The sequence below is a fragment of the Oreochromis aureus genome, linkage group 8, assembly GCF_013358895.1.
Source record: "Oreochromis aureus strain Israel breed Guangdong linkage group 8, ZZ_aureus, whole genome shotgun sequence".
Taxonomy (NCBI): domain Eukaryota; kingdom Metazoa; phylum Chordata; class Actinopteri; order Cichliformes; family Cichlidae; genus Oreochromis; species Oreochromis aureus.
This window is the reverse complement of record NC_052949.1, coordinates 19,943,279-19,963,222: the sequence shown is the minus strand read 5'-3', so window position 1 is coordinate 19,963,222 and position 19,944 is coordinate 19,943,279. Positions and strand designations below refer to the sequence as shown.

The 19,944-nt window shown below is 39.4% G+C and overlaps 1 protein-coding gene across 1 annotated transcript; it reads left to right on the top strand.

Annotated features, from left to right (window-relative positions):
* Positions 1-4,234: 4,234 nt before the first annotated feature.
* Positions 4,235-19,428, top strand: slc17a7b (solute carrier family 17 member 7b). The gene is made up of 13 exons (XM_031739356.2): positions 4,235-4,466; positions 10,289-10,541; positions 11,593-11,711; positions 11,810-11,924; positions 12,042-12,129; positions 12,466-12,552; positions 14,228-14,364; positions 14,793-14,942; positions 15,920-16,052; positions 16,820-16,930; positions 17,058-17,185; positions 17,283-17,352; positions 17,495-19,428. The coding sequence occupies exons 1-13, from the start codon at positions 4,405-4,407 to the stop codon at positions 17,785-17,787; spliced, it is 1,746 nt and encodes a 581-aa protein (XP_031595216.1). The 5' UTR covers positions 4,235-4,404; the 3' UTR covers positions 17,788-19,428.
* The last annotated feature ends 516 nt before the right edge of the window (positions 19,429-19,944 follow it).

Sequence of the window (19,944 nt, the reverse complement as noted above, 5' to 3'; positions counted from 1 at the left end):
AGCCACCCCACCACTGAGACCATTTCTTTGGTGAAGGGATGAGAGCATCTCTCGTGTCCTGTGTCAGGTCTGCATTGAATTTATCTTGACTTTCAGATGCTAATCATCTGCTATGGAAATTCTTTTAGGTTTGGCACTTTGTCTGCTCTTCAATTTGTCCAGCCTCCTCAAAATTCTTAAGGACATACTGCAGACCATCTGCCAAGTTTTTAACCAATAACACTGAGAATCCCCTTGTTTGGTGCAAAAATACTATTTTATGCCTGTCAAACTCTTTTAGCCTTGGCATTTTTTTTTTAAAATAGATTCAACTAAAGAAATGGGAACAAATTAAAAACTACTAGTAATAAAGTGTTAAAAGATTCAGTTTAAATTGTCTGTTATTTGTAGACACAACACTGGTTCATCCATTGAGTCAAGTGCCTTTTTATGGTTGAATGAGTCATAGGTCACTGTTAAATGACTTACCAAATGAATGCTCCATTGGTCAGGTACATGACTGGACTGAAAATAAGTGAAAAACCAAAAGAAAAACTTTGAAAGACCTTCAGAAAGCCTGAAGAACTATTGCTCAAAAAACCAAAACCAAAACACGACATGATTCAACATTTTTGCACAGTACTGTATATGTTTCACTTTTAACATGAGTAAGATGCAGACTAAAGAAGCAAAGGTTTTGTGTTTTATTATTATTTTTATTATAAGCATTGTTTTTATTTGTAGGTGTACTCATAGATGACCAACATGGCGTGCCTGGCAGCTCTGTGTCTGCTGTTGATATTTCCACTGAGCAGCTCCCAGAGCACACTGAAGTCTGAGCAGAAAATCAGCGCCCATAAGGCCCCAGGAGCACCTCCTCCTCCTCCACCTCCACCCCCACACATACGGGACCTACTCCAAAAGGAGGAAACCAGTAATTTAAACGCAATGCGGACATGTAAGTGTGTAAACACTGGGAAAGAGAGCTTTATGTTCACTGCCATCCAGCAGTGAGACAAGACAATCAATTAAAAATTGTACCATGTAAATCCAAATACTCAAAGTAATTACAAAGATTAAATTGTGTAAACGTAATATGCTAAAAAAAAATGTCTTTTTACTTATTTGTTTCTGTTTCTGTGACATTTTCTTCCTTTTTTAAAAACTTGAACTCTTTTTTGTGATTAACTAAGTACTACTCAAAGTTAGATATATACTTTTCAGTGGGTGTGTATGGCCCTAATACCATCATGATATCACCTTTGGTGAGGGTTAATAGGAAAGCATCAATGTGAGCCATGTCAGGCTGGGCAGAGCACTATGGGTTACACCGTAGCAGGGATCACTACCTCAGTTCAAGAAAGACAGGAAGAAAGGGGAGCAACAGCAACGACCAGCCGACGCTTGTTTGTCAGGTTCAGTCTGCACTTTAATGCATTAGCACTGCAGTGTTCTGTGTGAGTATATGGAAAGTTCAATGTTTTCAGTAAGAGCTTACAGACTGCAGATTGATCCAATGCTACGATTAACTGAAGTGCTGTCAAGTGCATTTCAAGTTCACTCCACTGATGTTTTGTTATAGAAAAATAATATGTTTTCTATTACAATGTGATGCTGCTTATAGTTTAATTTAAAAAGTACAGGCTGACTAGTTTGGACAACACAGAAGAGTTTACATTAACTTCAAGTAATTGGAGAGGTGGAAGAAAGTTAAGTTACACCCACTGAAAATATTTGAGCGGCTGAGTTTGGACAGCTAAATGTAAAGTGTTTATAATCAAATGGCACATGTATTATTTGAAAAATTAGACTTCTGGTAACTATTTTGGATTTTTATATTGCAGTTGCTTGAATTTGCAGTGCTAAATGTTGAATTCTTGTCTAGCTCAATTTTAGAAGGATTTTTATGTGAAAACTCTGATGAGCACCGTCGTGTGTTTGTGCCTCTGCAGATGCCCTTGTAGACAAAGATAACGCCAAAGTGGGTCTGTTCATCGCAGCAGCCATGGGAACCTTTGCTCTGATGGCTGCAGTGTACTGCATCTACAACAAGTTCTACACCAAACAGCAGTACATGCACACCCAGCTCAACAATGACCCAGGTAGCTTTCAGTGTTTCTGAGGTAGAACCATGTTTAATTTGAGTTGGAAACAGAAATGATCAGAATCTGTGTGGCAGCATGTGAAACTATTCCTGAGAGACTGTCAACAACAACACTTATAAGACACTTATAAATTATCATCAGCAGGAAAATAACTCTCTCATCTTTTCTGTCTGACTTGTTGGTACCAAAGCACTTCCTGTTTGCTGCTGTTTAGAGGCAGAGTGATGCTTTAGTGTGTGGAAATGCAAATCTGTAATATATACACTATAAACACGACTGATTATGTTTGATTTTCCATTGTTTTGGAGTCTTGTCCTTAGATTATCTTAAAGCTAAAATCTAAAAAAGCTTTTCTATGTAAAGAAAACTTTTAAAAGTGCATCTTATTTTCTGTCTGCAGACACAGACTCCATGGACCCTCCCCCCGTGTTCTTTCACGCCTCCGTCAGCTCCAGTGTAATGGACCTGCAGAAAGCTGGTTATGGCTCTCTCTCGGACACGCCATCCATAATTTCGGTCCCTCCCAGTCTGTCCCCTCCTCCGTCTGCCATGCCCCTGCCTGCCCTCTTCCTCTCCTCTCGCTCTCTTAGAACTATATCAGCGAAGGATCTGGAGAAGAGTTACATATGACATGCTTGCGTAGGTTACTGTTTTTGAATGATGGATAAGGGAGACGTTACAGTTATTGGAATATTTGTGTTGTTGTTTTTTTGTACACATAGACTAATTTTTGATTTTACTCAACAGCAGTAAAATAAAGAGGAAACTAAAGCACAGCTTAGCGATATTATATACGGCACTTTCACATCCAGCTCTGTTAATGTTAATCATGACTTCCTTTACCCTCACTGCCCATTATTCTCAGTCACAGTTATATGTATGAACTGTAGTCATTTGTGCCTTTTTTTTGTTTATTACACATAATAAACTAGATTTTTCCAGCATCTTTTCAAAGCTGCACCACCCTCTAATTAGAAAATAAACTCTCCAAAGTAAAAAAAAAAAAATGTCTTTCGAGTTGTGTGATCAAAAATTACAGCTCCATTTATTACTTCATGAGCTGCAGTGCAAGTTTAACTAATGACTTAAGCAAAATAAACATAACAAGCCTGATTTAATCTGTGCATGTTAAAGGAATACAGGCTCTTGGACTGGGAAAGGTGTTTTGCCTCTTTAAAACTATCTTGATTACTTGATTGCTAAAAAAAAAAAAAAAAAAAAGCCCAAATAAACCTATCAGAGAAGTAGCAACAACTTTATGAGTGGCCAAATCAACAATCAGGCACAGTCATAAAACAATGCAGTTTTTCTTTTGCACTTTTTCTATCTACAGTATACAGTTACATTAAGCCTGTTTTATGCTAGTTTAAACATTTCTATATGTAAAAAAAAAAAGAAAGCAGCTCGCCAGTATGCACCAAATAAGTGACTCCATTAACTTATAATGACATATAGCAGCCCTGCCTTTGCCCCTGCTGGTAAGGTGCAGATCATGAAGAGCTCAAGACTCCATTTGTGATGTTCTATTAAGTAAGTAAGTAAGTAAGTAAACTTTATTTATTAAGCGCTTTTCGCAGATAGACAATCACAAAGCGCTGTACATAAATATTAAAATAAACAATAAAATCGACAGACAATTGATTGACTATTGATTTTCAATCCTTCTAAAATTATTTTCTGGTCATAAACGCGGAAAAACCCTGCAATCTAATCCACAACCACTGTCCCGAGGTGAGTCTGCGTACCTTCTTACAAATACTCAGAAACTCTATTAATATTCTTGGTGGGACAGTGTTTACACTAACTCCCCATTCAAGGCTTGTGCAGTCCAAGAATAGCCGCGGCTTGGATAGTCGGTGCTTAAAACGAGGAAGGAAGTGCCGTATACCTTCCACTCACTACACACTTGGAGAGATTAGCGGCAGCAGTAATCTGTTTCAGGACCATGGCCAGAGACAACGTTTGGCTATGAATCTTATCGAAAGTTCCCTACGACTCTCTGTGAACCTTTACGGACACCAAACAGTGTGACGAAGTTTGTTTGGACAGGGTATCCGGAAAAGTGGGGCTGAACATGCATATTCGACTGGTTTTATATAAAGGGACTTGAAGCAGGCTCAGTCAAATCTCTAGACAGTCTGTCGCTGATTACGAGTCTCGTTTCACATGAAAGCGTGAGTTAAGAAAGCTGGTGACCCAACCAAATCGGTTCTTTTAATGTGAGTAAGACGCAAGAAGCCGGGAAGCAGAGGAGAAAGGCTGTGCGCTCAGTCGGGAGCGCGCAAAGACTGCACATTGGTCCGGTCCTGGAGCCGTGAGGATGGAGGTCCGGCCGGACAGGTTTAAGGCCGTGGCAGCCAAAGCTCTTGGGAAAATATACGGGTATGTAAAATCTCCTCCACAGGGAACAGAAACAGAGCAGAAACATCTGCTGGATGACCTTTAATGTTAAAAAGGAGCTTTGTGTTTAGCGGTTAAGCTGCGGACCTGAGGGGAAGTTCATTCTTACTGATGCTGAAACATGGCCTGTTAGTCTATCAGTGTTTCTATTGAGAAGATTTAAAGAAATATAATGTCCAGAGGCCTGAATCAATAATATGGAAATACATGTCCGCTTATAAATCTTTCATATAAGAAGTGTGTACACAATAACTCGCTGTATGTGGCACTGGCGACTTACAGTAGCTGATAAGAGATTAAAAAAGAAACCCCAATTAATGTTCAAACTCTCTTTTATAAGCAGTGTGTATCATTCTTTGTTCCCGAAGAACAAAAAAACAGAATGAAGTTACATTTCAGGCTCAAAATGTTCTCTCAGTGTAAGATGAAGCGCTGGATCGATATTTGGATCCATTTCTCCCAAGCTTTTCTGCCGTGCTGTTACATTGTCACATTACAGAGACACTGTGACACTGTGTGTGTGTGTGTGTGTGTGTGTGTGTGTGTGTGTGTGTGTATGAGGGGAGGGGGTGTCTATCAAGATTTTTCTGAAAGACTAATAAAGCTGTATGTTTCACTTTCCACCATTTTTAGAGATTAGACAATGTTGATAATCTGCTCTAATTATTCTTCCAAAGAGGAACTGTGTGTAGCGAAAAACAGGCCTAAGAAACCGGTCATCTCACATCTCATTAGTGGACAGTAACCTCATAAAACAAAACAGCTATTTTATCATAAGAACTTGTTATATATCGGTTATAATAACAGAAAAACAGACATTTAAGAACTCAGTATCATTTTACTGACTTATTGGGACACTTTTATAGGTTTATAGTGACAGTGCAACCAATTCTGTTGACACTCAGTTGCAAAAAGCAAAACAAAACAAAGCAAAAACCTTCATTGGGCACTCCTGAGAAATAGTGTGTAAGATAGTCAGGAACCTGGCCAGTTATCCGATAGCAAGAAACTAATAGGTGGACTCCCCTTTCTTTCTCTCGGGATTTGATGCAGCGTCTAAACACTTAAATCCCCTCCAGAAATAGCATCTCCCCGTCCAAGCTGTCGGCCCACGTAAATCCCTGCAGGGCGTACACCTTGGCCACGTCTCTCTTCCTCTCTCCCCTTGTAAGTAGCCAGATAGCTTGTCATCTTGTTCCTCCCCCGCGCACCCCCCTTTCATAGCCGGGATTAGGACACTCGACCTGCGGCAGAGAGCGCAGGTCATCTCACCGGAGCGCACTGCTCTCACGTGCTCCCGTCGGTACCTGGCTGCTTTGCGTAAAAGGCTCATCGGCCTGCGTGACCGCTCCTACTCTCCGCACGCGAAATCCGCACCTTACATTCGAAAATTACTCTTTATTTAATTATTGTAAATGACTAAACCTTTAGCCTGTTTTATTATACAAGTCTCTACCTGATGGTTACTGTTCAAGCGTCATCTTCTTCTTTTCAAAGTTGATTAGAGCAAATTAGCAGTCACGCGATCGTCTGTGATTTCAGTCAGTGATCATAGTAGACAGCTGGCACTTGTCTTTATTTTCAGGATCAGCAGGAATTTGACTCGAACACACCCTGAATCTCTTATTTATCTCAGGTTTTATCCTCAAAAGACTTACCTGGAAAACTCGTTCCACGCGAGTATTTTATGATTAACTCTCTAATACTTTTTTCCTTCGTCCGTTATAACTGCCACATGAGCGGATAGGGGATTTTTAAAAAACATTTTATATTAGGAGACTTAGTTTGTATTAATGCCATGGAGCATTTTCAGCCCATCAACTTTCTCTTATCTAATCAATTATTCCAACGTGTCCGAGCTGGCGGTCTGCCCTACATTTGTCCTTGATGTATGAATTAAGAGATTAACCCGCTGACAGAACCAAGTGCATTGATTTAGGAAATATGGCATTCAGCTATGCTATACTCCAACAGAACTTTTACTTGTTTGGGATTGAGTTCAGTTGTTCTACAGGAATGATTCAATCGAGGCTTTTCTACAAGGTGTAACGGGAGAAAGGGAGAGAAGGTCAGGGAGATTTTAGGGATTACGACGGATTTTCCTTAACCCGGGGTCAGTCATGAAAAGTCACTGCAACTGATACAGTATAAAATGTAAAATATAGTGGGCTTTATAATAAAGTCCTTGACCTATAGTATAATGAAAATGCTTTCACCATAATTAGTCTAGGGTGTAATATTCAGTATCGAAAATACTAATTGATTCCGAATGAGTCTAAAATGTCAGTGCAGCAGAGCAAGGAGGTTTTAAAGGAAAGGAGAACTGCATTTTGAAGTGTTGAACACCTTTAGATTAATTTAGAAGGAGGCACAATTTATAATGTGACTATTTCTAATATAATACATAACTTTAAGGCAATAAAAACACGTTTTCGTTCTTTACACACTGTTGTTAGCAGTTTTGGCTGTATGGCATAATCTCCGCTTTTCAGATTGTCCACATTTTGTTGCATTATACTTCATTTATTGTGTTTTCTGGTGGACATACCTTCTAAAGAAATGACTTGGTGTGCCCCCTTATTCAGATGGGACAACGCTGAAGCATATTACAGCTTGCGCACCAAAATAATGTGTAATTAGAATGAAAGAAGGGGTGTTTATGATATTCTATAATAAGGCTTATGCCCTTAACAATAATGTGCAATTGCAATGTAAGAAGAAGAAACATCATTGGCTGTTTCTTCTAAAATACCCAAAATATGTTAATTGCATAGAAATGTTCAGTGTTAATTAAAACTTTCCATTTAAAATGTCAGTTGTGTTTTGAGATGCTTAAAAAGGACAAAAATTACATGGTAAATGTTGAGAAATTACATCATAAGTAGAGAGCTTTACTGTAAAGTGAGACCGAAAGCACTACAAGTGTACAGCCAGTGGAAAAAAAACTACATATATGGACACTAGGGAAATAAACTGGTGTAAAATAAGGAAGGACTGCTGTGAATTATGTGTGAGACTATGTGTGAGTCAGAGGAGAAGCCGGTAAGATGCAGGGTTAAAGATGAAAAAGAGACAGGAAGAAAGACGAGAGAGGCCAGCCCAGACAAAAATAGTCCAAGAGAGCCAGAGATATTAATAATTTAACAACGAAAATCATTAATACTTGATCGGTGTTGAAGATCGTTGGAACCCCTGCTTACAGTTACCAACAGAGCATGTTTTATAACGGCATAGCTGTTTTCAATCTTGTTGGTATTTTGTATGAATGTTCTGGACAGATTTGTTGGCAGGAACACAAATGACCTCACAGCAGTTCTCTGGTAATAACCACGTCATTTTAAAGTCTGCAGGAAATATATTACATCGGGTGATATAAACAACTGTCTTAACTCCAGGGCCTACACAACAGATGTACATATAAAAGCTTTTGCCACTAGATGAACAAGCTCTGTTGTTGAATATCGCAAGTATGACACACAGATTTACTCACAACAAAAAAAGAGATCTGGGAAGTGTTTTGACCTGAGGTGTTTTGTCATATGTCCTAGTCACTTCTGCGATTTCCTTTGTTTCTCAACCTTCAGTGACCTTAGATAAAAATACACTGAAATCTAGGAAAAAAAATTACAGCATCAGAATCACAAGAATCACTTAAATGCACCATCATGACTAGGGTTTTTCGTATTACATCACACGCTACACATTTCAGCGTGTGAAAGGTTATTTTGTGTGCATATTTTGATTTGGATAGTTTTATCAGCTTTGTTTGTGTTTGGTCGTGAGTGTCTCACGCCATCCTCCAGTCTCCTGTCATCATTAAAATGACTGTTTGGTCAGGAAGAGCATGGTGCTACATCAGAGGTTCACTGTGATCATATTTACCACGGCAGCATAAATCAGTGGATGAGGTTTTCAAATTGCATGGCTGATTCAGGTCAATAGAAGCTTCTCACTTATATATAAAACCTAAAGGGCAGTGATGCAGTAACTCATCCAGCTCATAATGTTTCACAGTTTATAAGATACTGCCTGTAAAATGGCAAATGTGACCTTGACACTGACCTTGACCACGATTAGGTGATCACTGTTTTAAGTTTCACTAAAATCTATTCAATTTTCAGTTCAATTCAATTTTATAGCGCCAAATCACAACAACAGTCACCTTAAGGCGCTTTATACTGTAAGGTAGACCCTACAATAAAACATTCAGAGAAAAAGCCCAACAATCACATGACCCCCTATGAGCAAGCACTTTGGCGACAATGGGAAGGAAAAACTCCAATTTAACAGGAAGGGAGGGGCGGCCATCTGCTGCGACCGGTTCGAGGGAGAGAAAGAAGACAGGATGAAGGACATGCTGTGGAAGAGAGCCAGAGATTAATAACAAGCGTGATCTGACTAACGCTCTAACAGGAATATAAAGTGTGGACGGCTAGACCAACGGCATCATGAACTCATCGGTCCTTTAGCTGGATGAGCTAAAAACTGATCTGTCACTTCCTACTTGTCCAACTCTGAAACATGAAACAATAAATAGAAACTATTGTGGCTTTTAAATGCACTGACCCTAAGAGGTTAAAACTGGATTTAGTTATATATCCAATATAAATTATATTTCATCGATACTTTTATTGATTATTGCCTCCATGATTGCTTTTTTTGGTCACTGTTTCACTGAAGGGTTTGTCACATTCCATGTAATCATACAATGACAGTATCATAACCTGCTCTAGGCTTTTCCTAACCTGTCAAAATTGTGGCCAATTAAAAATCAGGAAGAGTCAGTTATGAATCTAATCTGGTTCATTTAATCTCCTTTTGTTCGGTACAAGTTGTCAAACAAAATATTCCCATGATCTCTGCTCTACATTTGCACAGTTGATTTTTGGCTAAAAGATGCAGGTTTGAGTTTGTGGATGTGCTTTGACGAAGTATAGCCGTACTCTGTGCATCTCTGTGATCGTAGCTGGACCTGCAGTGGTCTTATCTTACAACTCAGCTTTTCACGTGTCATGTTTAATAGATGACGGCTACATTTAGATGCATATTTGATGCTTGTCGGAGGCTGGCAGACCTCGTGGTTTCTAAGGGTTTCGCAGTGAGGCAGAAGAGCAGCTCGCTTTAGGCTTTTCTTTGCTGGCGGTTTCTGTGAGGGTGCAGCGCAAAAATCCTGACTGTATTAACTTAATGTGATAAGTTAAAACGTTAACAGCAGGTCCCAGCAGCGGGATGCTAATGGACATTTGTGCTGACTGTGATTTTTTTTTTTTTAAGATGCTTGACTTAGCAGTCAAACAGACACCCAGGAGGACTGTCTGAACATCTAAACCCACTCACTTTCATCAGGCCAAGTTGTCAGTCAACAAGCTTTTCAGAAGAGGATCTGTTTTCACTGTGGCAGCAAGAGATTGGAAAACCTCAGGCCCACTTACTGATTCCTCTGAAGTTAAATCAATGACATGCATTAGGCTTTCAGGACTTAGTGACTGTTGAACCTCGAGTTATTTCCTGTCACTTATGAATCATTGCTTAGCTTAAATAAATCAGTAAACAATACATTCTACTAGTAGAAAGCTTTTTGAAATGACTCATTTGCATACAAGAGTGTTTTGTTGTGTATTTTCAAGGTTATTTCTTTAGCAAGTTATGCTTAAGAGATAAGAAATACAAATATTTTTGCCTTTATTAAAGAATACAGTTTATCTACTCCCTCTTCAAAGATAACTTGTCAGATTTGTGATGCAGGAACAATAAAGTGACCTAAATGTAGGTGACACTTTTAATCTACCCACTTTTCCTCACAGAGCTATTGAGAAGAAACAGGAAAATGGCGAGACCATCGAGCTGTCAGCAGAGGGCCGGCCAGAGCTGGTGGAGGAGAAGGAGATGCCTGTGGTGGACTGCACGTGCTTCGGTCTGCCCAGGCGCTACATCATCGCAATCCTCTCTGGCATTGGTTTCTGCATCTCCTTTGGTATCCGGTGTAACTTGGGAGTGGCTATCGTCAGCATGGTCAACAGCCACACCATCTTCAAAGACAACAAGGAGGTTATAGTGGTGAGTGACAGCAGATGAGTCTGAGTTAATGTTACATTTTCCCCTGAAGTGACACAGCCATATTACATATTGTGTACTATGACTGTTTATGTTGTTTTAAGATTGTTTTGGCCATGGGTGATTGTGCTAGGTACCCTACATATGACTATATATGTCTAATGGACTCATAAAATGCTGAGTTAGGATTTAACAACATGAGAAAATGTTATTTGCACCGCCTGGAATGATAAAACACGAGTAAGCATACCAAAGTGTCACATTATTAAAACTAACATGGCAGGACTTCCATGAGAACGATTTCTCTCTGTATTATCACCTGAAGGCAGCACCTCCCATGATCCCAAGCTACTTCACTTTCTTCTAAGAGTCTCAGCATTTTAACTAGTCATAAAGGGAAGAGCTAATTTCCTCAACTAACCAGGACTGAACAATGCAGGCATCCTAAAAACCGATCCACCAAATCAAACAAAGCTAGAGTAAAACCAAAATACTGCCTATGAAAAAGGTTTATTCCAATTCCAGCTGTTTGATATAATTAGATATTAAGACCACGCCTCCAAACACGCTGCTTCTGATTCTCATCTATAGCTTCCCCCAGTTCTACAAGTTATTCCCTCTCGTTTACGTGCCTCACCCTCCCTCCCCTTTTCAGTTCTTTAACTTCTTGAATTATATTTAGTACATGGGGATCTGCCAGGCCTGGGAGCCGCCAGCAGTTCCCTTCGAGGCCTTCCCCAAACTGCAGCACAATTCATGTCCAAGCCATTCACCTTTACCTACTAAAACGCTGTCAAACCTAAAATGAGGACGTGGGGCCAGCTAGTGAATGTTTGATGTAGTTGACAGATCTGGGGGAATACTTGTGGCTGGTCAGCAGGTGTCAGCAGTGGACAACATCTGTTTTTTATGGTTCTTCTTTACTGTTAATTATACAATGTCCACTTTTAGATGATGTTAAATACAGTCTTGCTTTTGAGAAATGAAAGAATAACTCAGCTGCACATATCCAATTATGATTTTAAATGATGTGTCTTACTGTGTGTCCTAACAGAAAGCACAGTTTGACTGGGATCCTGAAACAGTGGGAATGATCCACGGTTCATTCTTCTGGGGATACATTGTAACTCAAATCCCAGGAGGGTTCATTTGTCAAAAGTTTGCAGCAAACAGGTCTGTTAACTTCCTGCATCGTGCAAGGAATAATCAGCTTTTGTCGCAAAGCATATTCAATGGGGTAATTTCTTCTTTGTGTTTTGTTTCTTTTTCAGGGTGTTTGGCTTTGCTATAGTGGCAACATCTTTTCTGAACATGCTCATTCCTACAGCAGCTCGTATGCACTTTGGCTGCGTTATCATTGTCAGGATCTTTCAAGGACTTGTGGAGGTGCTTCCCTCTCCCCTAAAGTACTCCCCTGGAACTGCAATGTGCTTCTGTTTACATAATGCAGTTGAGATTATTTATAATCATGCAAATTCCTACATTCTACTCCTATTCCCACAGGGGGTTTCATACCCGGCATGTCATGGTATTTGGGCCAAATGGGCACCACCTCTTGAAAGAAGTCGCCTGGCAACAACAGCCTTTTGTGGTGAGTCTGTGATCAGTGACCCTCAGCAGCTCTGCCTGCAAACAATAGGTGTTCATAACAACAGTAAAACAGTTGAGTAATTAGAGGTTAAACTAATGATTACAAATGAATCAGCAGGGTAAAAGGGGGGAGTTGCTGCTTTTTTGACATATATGACTAAAATCCTGTGCTGTTTTGGGTTCAATTTTTTCATTTTTAAAAAGATAGTTTAAATTACACTGAGAAATTCACTGCATTTTATAGCAAATGAAGAGCAGTATGGGTGATAGATTAAGAAAATTAACAACAAATATATATAATTAATATCAAAATAAAATCATTTTTTTCCTGTTTTAGGTTCTTATGCTGGTGCTGTGATTGCCATGCCATTAGCTGGAATCCTAGTCCAGTACTCAGGATGGTCATCTGTCTTCTATGTGTATGGTAAGACGCCTTTACCCTGGGCCTCATTTCAAACCCTTCAGTTTGGAATGAATATGCATTTTTTAATAAGCTAACTGTTTGCATGTTAAAGCTGACAACAGAGTTTTAAGGCGGAATAATAAGTGCAGCTGTAGCTGTTGATACATGAAAATGCGAATGCTTGTGAAGACACTGAACGCACCCATCACACAGTACAGCCTCACTCATAATGAAACTGTGAGAAAAGGAAAACCACAACAGACCAGCGCCATAAATACCAGAAGGATGTAGTCTCATGGTAAAAAAAAATAAATTACACCACATGTCATGTCAAAACGTTTACGTGTTTTGAACACAGTACTGTGGAAAGAATCTTGAGCAATGCCTTAGTTCTTTTTATTTTTCGACGGCGCAGCAATTTATTGAAACAGCATATGAGGCAAAAACAGTTCTAGTGCAATAGTTCAGTACAACTGTAACAAAGTTGAAAGTCAATATTTGACTACCTTGATTCTTCGACACACAAAATCTGAACTCTTTGAAGGACATTCAGAGCTCTTCTTTGGATGTTGGTTGCCTTTTGTGTTGTTCTCTGGAGATCCTACATTCCTAATTAATGCTGAGGTAAACTTGGGGAGGCCAATCCATGACTGTGTTTTCCCTGTTTCCCGTCCATAAGAATGTCTTCTTGACAGCCACCCTCCCACTGAGACGAGCTCTGTTGAAGCTTCAGTGAACGGTAGATGGATCAATTTCTTGGGAGAACTTTATAATAAAGTCACAGTGTTAGGCATTATTAAGGTATTAGCAAGTGCTTAATTCATTATTTATGCATCATTACTCCTCATTAGTTTGACATTCATAAAAACAGATATATTATTATGAATGTTATTATGATTATTAGTAGAAGTGATGTACTACCAGTGATAGTTGTACACGATGTAACAGTAACAGATAGATAAACATATCCGTATTTATAAAGGACATACTAAGGAGGAGTAATGATATATAAATGATTAATTAAGCACTTATTAATACCTTACTAATACTTAATGGTGTGACACTTTTATAAAGTGCTACCAATGTTTTTACTCTTTCTTAAGGACTTTCGGATAGTCTTCATTTGCAGATAGTTTTTTTTAGACGCGCCACTTCCTCTTTTGACCTAAAATTGTCCAGTTTCGGCAAAACTTTTAAAGGAAGCACTGCACAGCATGCCGAGATATGCTCAGCACATCTCAAGTATTTTATGCTTAAAGATTCAGCAGACAGGTCTTTGCGAATCAATTTGTTGGTGGAAAAAATGTATTTTTTGTATAGAAATGGAGCAAACTATTTGTACTAGCAATGTGTAGACACAACACTGGTTCATCCCTCGAGTCGGATGCATTTTTTATTCTGGAATGATTCGCAGCTCAGTGTCACGTGGCTTAACAAGTAAACACATTCTTCCGAACATAGTTAGGCACGGGTACAAGAACTGGCCTGAAAAAGTAACCGTTGTCCAAAGAAAAACTCATGAAGGCTAGAGAACTGTTGCTCAAGACCACTTTAAAAAGTTACAGCAAAGTCTGGGATCTTGGAAGAAGAATATAAAGAAATAAGGGGTCTTTGTTTGCACAGTAGTGCAACGACAAATGATTTAATGTGGAAAAAAAATAATCTTGTTTCTCCAATCTGCCTGTTCCTTCCCCAGGAAGTTTTGGTGTCATGTGGTATTGCTTTTGGATCCTGGTCTCGTATGAAAGTCCAGCAGCTCACCCCACCATCACCGAGGAGGAGAGGAAATACATTGAGGAAAGCATTGGCGAGTCAGCCCAATTCACAGTAACGGTCAGTGCATGCAACAGATTTCTCAAGATCTCTCAATTAAAACACTACACTTCATTCAAGGGCATTTCACTAGTTTACAGGATAGCTATGAAACCACGTTTAAAAAAACCCTCTTAAAAATAGATGAGTTTATATGCTGATTCAAACAGAGAGAGCGGAGATGATAAACAAGCAAACACTGAGTCAGAAGCTCAATTGTTTATCTGTCACAGTGACAGATTTAGAAACTCTTTATCGGCAGTCATTTCTGTATCTGCATTCAAGCAAAACTTAGTTCCACACGCCCTGCTCTGTTGTCGTTTGTGATGCTCGTTTGTTTCAGAGGAAAACATTTAAGAAATGAATTAGTTACGTGTTCAAGCAAAGAGCTTGCTAGAACACGTTTGAGACAAAATCACTATAATCATCATCACATTTTTCCCTTACAGAAATTCAACACACCGTGGAGGGCCTTCTTTACCTCCATGCCAGTGTATGCCATCATCGTAGCCAACTTCTGCAGAAGCTGGACTTTCTACTTGCTCCTCATCAGCCAGCCTGCTTACTTTGAGGAGGTCTTTGGGTTTGAAATTAGCAAGGTAACATGTGCAGTCGACAAGCAAAAACTTTTCAGCAGTTATATCAGAAAATAAAGGACATCACTGCAGCTTTGGTTGAGTGTCTTGCCACTGCAGTGGTAAATTTAAATGTCCTCATTTGTACCATTGCAGTTTGCATCTTATATTGACAAGTCATGAAGCACTGACAACAATTTTTCACCTTAATTTACTATAATTAAAATTTTTTAAAAAGGTTGAAAATTATTCTATGGTACATATTTTTTAAATATCAGTTAATTTATATGCTGTTACACTGAAGCATTTCTATTTTAGTGTTACTGATCATTCAAAGCTTTGTCTCATATTAACACATACACCCAACTTAGAATCACTAAATAAATATCCTGTATGTCTGACTGAGGAAACCAGAGTACCAGAAGAACAATGGCTTTAGGGAGGATTTCTAGAGCCTTTCTGCCACCATTACAATGGTCTGCACCACCCTGCTGCAAACAAGCAACAGGAGCACTCAGAGAGCACAACTGCCTGTTGACAGGAAATGCTCTCTGAGTTCCTTCCCCAGGAAGGACCCTTTACCTCAAATTTTTTAATACAACATCCTGACATCAGCCAGCATTCTGATGCTGCATTATCTTGACAGCTCTCTCCATGCGCTTTCATATGCTATATCGACATTGCTGACGTTTATGTATAAGCTCAACTTTGACCTTTAATGAACTTAAAATTTTATTTAAAATCTTGGTGTAAAATAAGAGTTTTCTAAATTAGTTTTTGTATTTGAATGTAGTTTGTCTTCCGACTGCACCTTAAAGTCTGGAAGAAACTATATAAATATGTACTTTTCTGTGCGTCATAAGCACGTTAGCTTGAGCTCCAGTCATTATCTACAGGCAGATTATAACTGTAGTATATAACAGGGCAGAGATCGCACAGTTTGTGCCAACTTCCACTGGATGTTTTGCACCTGTTAAGGCTTTTTTCTTGTTCTCATCTAGGTGGGAATAGTGTCTGCTCTTCCTCATCTGGTTATGACCATCATTGTGCCCATTGGTGGCCAGATTGCTGACTATTTGCGATCCAACCACATCATGACCACCACGAATGTCAGGAAGCTAATGAACTGTGGAGGTAAGAAAGAACCAACTAAGGGGAAGGGAAAATGAAAACTTGCATAAATGAAACAATCACATCTGGCAGGACTGAAAGAGCCTGGGAAGTCATGGGCAGTGTGGACGTGGTCACATCTGTGAAGAATAAGTGGTTCCAGCGGTGGACCTGCTGGGTCTGGTGTTCTGTGGCGAATACCAGTCAATCGACACGGCACCTGTCTGTGAGCACACGTCCCATTCAAGGACATCGAGATCTCATACCGTGCTCATGAACTCTCATTATCTGTGCAGCCTGTAAGAGCTGCAGGTTATGCTTCCTAACTGAACAGACTGACAATGCAATATCTAAGTGTTCCCTTAACTGTTTAAGGAGCAGTGTATATATGGTCCTTATATAAAATTATTTGGATTTTATGCTGTTTTCTGCATGCACTTTGAAGTGAAATAAGCAACACTGGAGAAAAAAAGCACAGTATATCTGTAGGTGATTATGCAGCTAGAAACACGACTGTGGTGAGAAGTCATTTGCCACATAAGGCAAATGATGACTCATCAAAAACAGAAGCCCTGCCACTGTCTGCTATTTTTACATTGTAGACAGAAACCAAACATCAAACACCAAAGCGAAATGCAGAAGCTTGCAAGGCACTTATCTCTAACCAATCGACAAGACAACCGAGGCGCATTCAGTTAGCAAAAAGTGTGAACACAAGGCAACAAAATAAGCGCTTGCACTGTAATATGTTAAAACTCTTTATATGTCTGTTTTTTGCTTGCCTGCATCAGGGTTTGGGATGGAGGCTACCTTGCTGCTGGTAGTTGGTTTTTCACACACAAAAGGCATTGCCATTACATTCCTGGTCCTGGCTGTGGGTTTCTCTGGTTTCGCCATTTCAGGTGAAATATGAAGTGTTCCTTCAAAGATTTTAATCATAAATGATAGGCGACTGAAAGTTAAGCAGCTACATAGTTGTGCTTTTATCACAAGATGTTAATAATAATAATAATAATGGTTCCTCACAAGGTTTCAATGTCAACCACCTGGACATTGCACCGCGCTATGCTAGTATCCTCATGGGTATCTCCAACGGCGTAGGCACCTTGTCTGGGATGGTCTGCCCACTTATAGTCGGTGCCATGACAAAGCATAAGGTGAGAACTGTTTCTGAATTTGTGACTAACTGATAATAATGTGTGCTTGTAAGTGTACTCAACTTTCTCATGGTTCTCTTTCACGTTTGTCTGATAGACGCGAGAAGAGTGGCAGGGCGTGTTTCTTATTGCCTCACTCGTTCATTATGGAGGTGTTATGTTCTATGGTATGCAAAGCCCCCTTCTTGTGCTTAACCAGATCAACTACAAAAATTCTGAATGATGAAAATTCAGCAAAACTCTGTAAAAGTCTAGGTCTGTAACATTCATGTCATTTATTACCTCACTGAGTTTGCGTGTCTGCTGCAGGTATTTTTGCATCTGGAGAAAAACAACCTTGGGCAGAGCCAGAGCAGCTGAGTGACGAGAAATGCGGGATCCTGGACGAGGACGAGCTTGCGAATGAGACGGAAGAACTGTATCGCACAAGCGGTGGAGCGGGCTACGGAGCCACGAACCAGCCATTGGATCCCAACGGAGGGGGCATGGCTGGGGGAGGAGGAGGAGGCTGGGTATCAGACTGGGACAAAACTGAGGAGTACGTCCAACCAGCCGGAACCAATAATTATCTTTACGGAGGAGAGGGCGACCGAGAATTATAATGTAAAACCAGCAGAAACAGTTTATGAGCAATGTGGAATTTCACTCAATGGCATTAAAAAACTGGTGGGAATGTGGGGATGGACAATTTTCAGCAGGTCTGACTATTTTATCATAAATTAACAATTTCACAGAGACTGCACAGTAGAGGTGAAGACAGTAGTAAACGTAAAATGTGTTTGTGCATGAGTGCAGTCGTTATACGCTGTGTGGCAGAATGGTTTCACCAGCCCACCTTCAGACATGTCAGAGGACGGCTTTAGGCCTGGTGTGGCGTTCTTTGATGCTTAGTCATTGTAACTGTAGAAACTGGACTGACATGACATGGATTTCATTTCTATGCCTCTTATTTGTATCTTAATCATTCATGATTACACATCTTTAGGCGCACAATGATCACACTGACTTTTCTTTTTAGGAGAAATTGATATCTATTGAGATTGTCAGATTAGTTTCGAAGACAAGATTTTTCATAGGGGTGGCCAAGAGAGAAACAAACTGCTGTAGGCTCATGTGTTAGTCTTTCTAGTCAAATGGTACATTTACTATGTAGAATAATAACATATTTGTTTGGTTTTTAATTTTAACCCTCATCTGATTTAAAAAAGCAAAACAAAAATAGATCTGCAACCATCTGTTGAAATACGCTCATTTATGGCAAAACAGGTTTGCTGAAGGTATAATTTCTGGATGTAATTTCACCATTAATATATGGTTGAACATAGCCACCCATGGCCACCCCTTGTCTCTGCCCCTGGCCCCAACAGGTTTTTGGTTGTTTTGTTTTTTTTTTCATTATTGTCCTTAATGTGCACATTTTAGAAAAAAAAATCATGTGCCAATACAACACAGTATATAATGTTCTGTAGTATTGGTTTATTCATCCACTGAAAAAGGAACTGAACATCTGCAAATAACACCACATCTGGCTTTCTGGGAAGTCTACATAGACATTTTAGATGCAGTTTTTAACCACTGTATGTAGTGGACTACTACCTTGCCTACTAGCTGACATACTGTGAAAAAAAGCATATAGGATTAGAATAAATCTCCAGAACATCAACGTCCTCTTTTAAAATTAGACTCTTAGGTTAGAGACTGTTTTTCTCTCTGTTTCTATTTGGCCCATTTTACAAAAACTTCAGAATTTTGCTTTGTATGATTAACATCTAATACGTCCTCTATTGGTATTATTTGCTTCTGCTCCATCTGTGTTTGAGGCTGGCATCAGAGGAAGCAGTTTGCTGTCTCCAGTGAAGTGGCAAAGCACAAACAGCACCAAGCTGAGGCTGTGGGATCAGTTTTGTAGCACTCTCATTTAAAGGTGGACTTTAAATTGAATTCATATGTGTTTAATGATCCATAAAATATCAATTAAAACCAAGGCCAATTAATAAAAATGCTGAAAATCACAACAGCATTTCTCTGTACATTTTATTTTTGTTAGTAGATGTGGTCATGTATCTAGTTAGTCATTAACTAGTAATGGGATGGTACTGTTTACTGATAGGGTTGATATTAAATGTTAGGATTTTTACTGTTTCTGTCATTTTTCATTCATTTATTGTTAAATGTTCTGTTCTTAATTATAAATTAAATCTATGTGTAAAAGAATGTGGAAAAATACTGAAGAATAAAACTTAGAGGTGATAGCTTGCACAGTAGTCACAAATCTTTATATCTGGCAGTTTACCCTTATGCATTGCTGCCATTTTAATGTTTTAACCTTTCATATCAGACGGTACAGAGTACGTCTTGCTATAAGTACATTATTCCGCCTGACTTGTACTCTACTGTAAAACAAAACGTCTGTTTTCTCCATGTCAGGTCTCCTCTGTTTCATGCATGATTCAGAGACTAAGTATGTAGGTCTTAAACATTCCTCACCCTTGGTTTCATGTTACCCCTAATGCTCTGCTCCATCCCAGACAGAATATTGATCACTGAGCTTAACTGTGAGCAGCATGGAAATGAAGCGGAAAAATAGATTTTGACGGCACAGCCGGTAAGAAGCACAAAGCCTTGGGGTCTCTAAAATCCGTGGTAACATCCTGCATCCATTTATGATGGAACATATAACATATTATACGGTATATGATACCTGATAAGCATGCAGCACTGCATCCGGTGTAATTTACTTGCCCTATTGCATGCCAGTA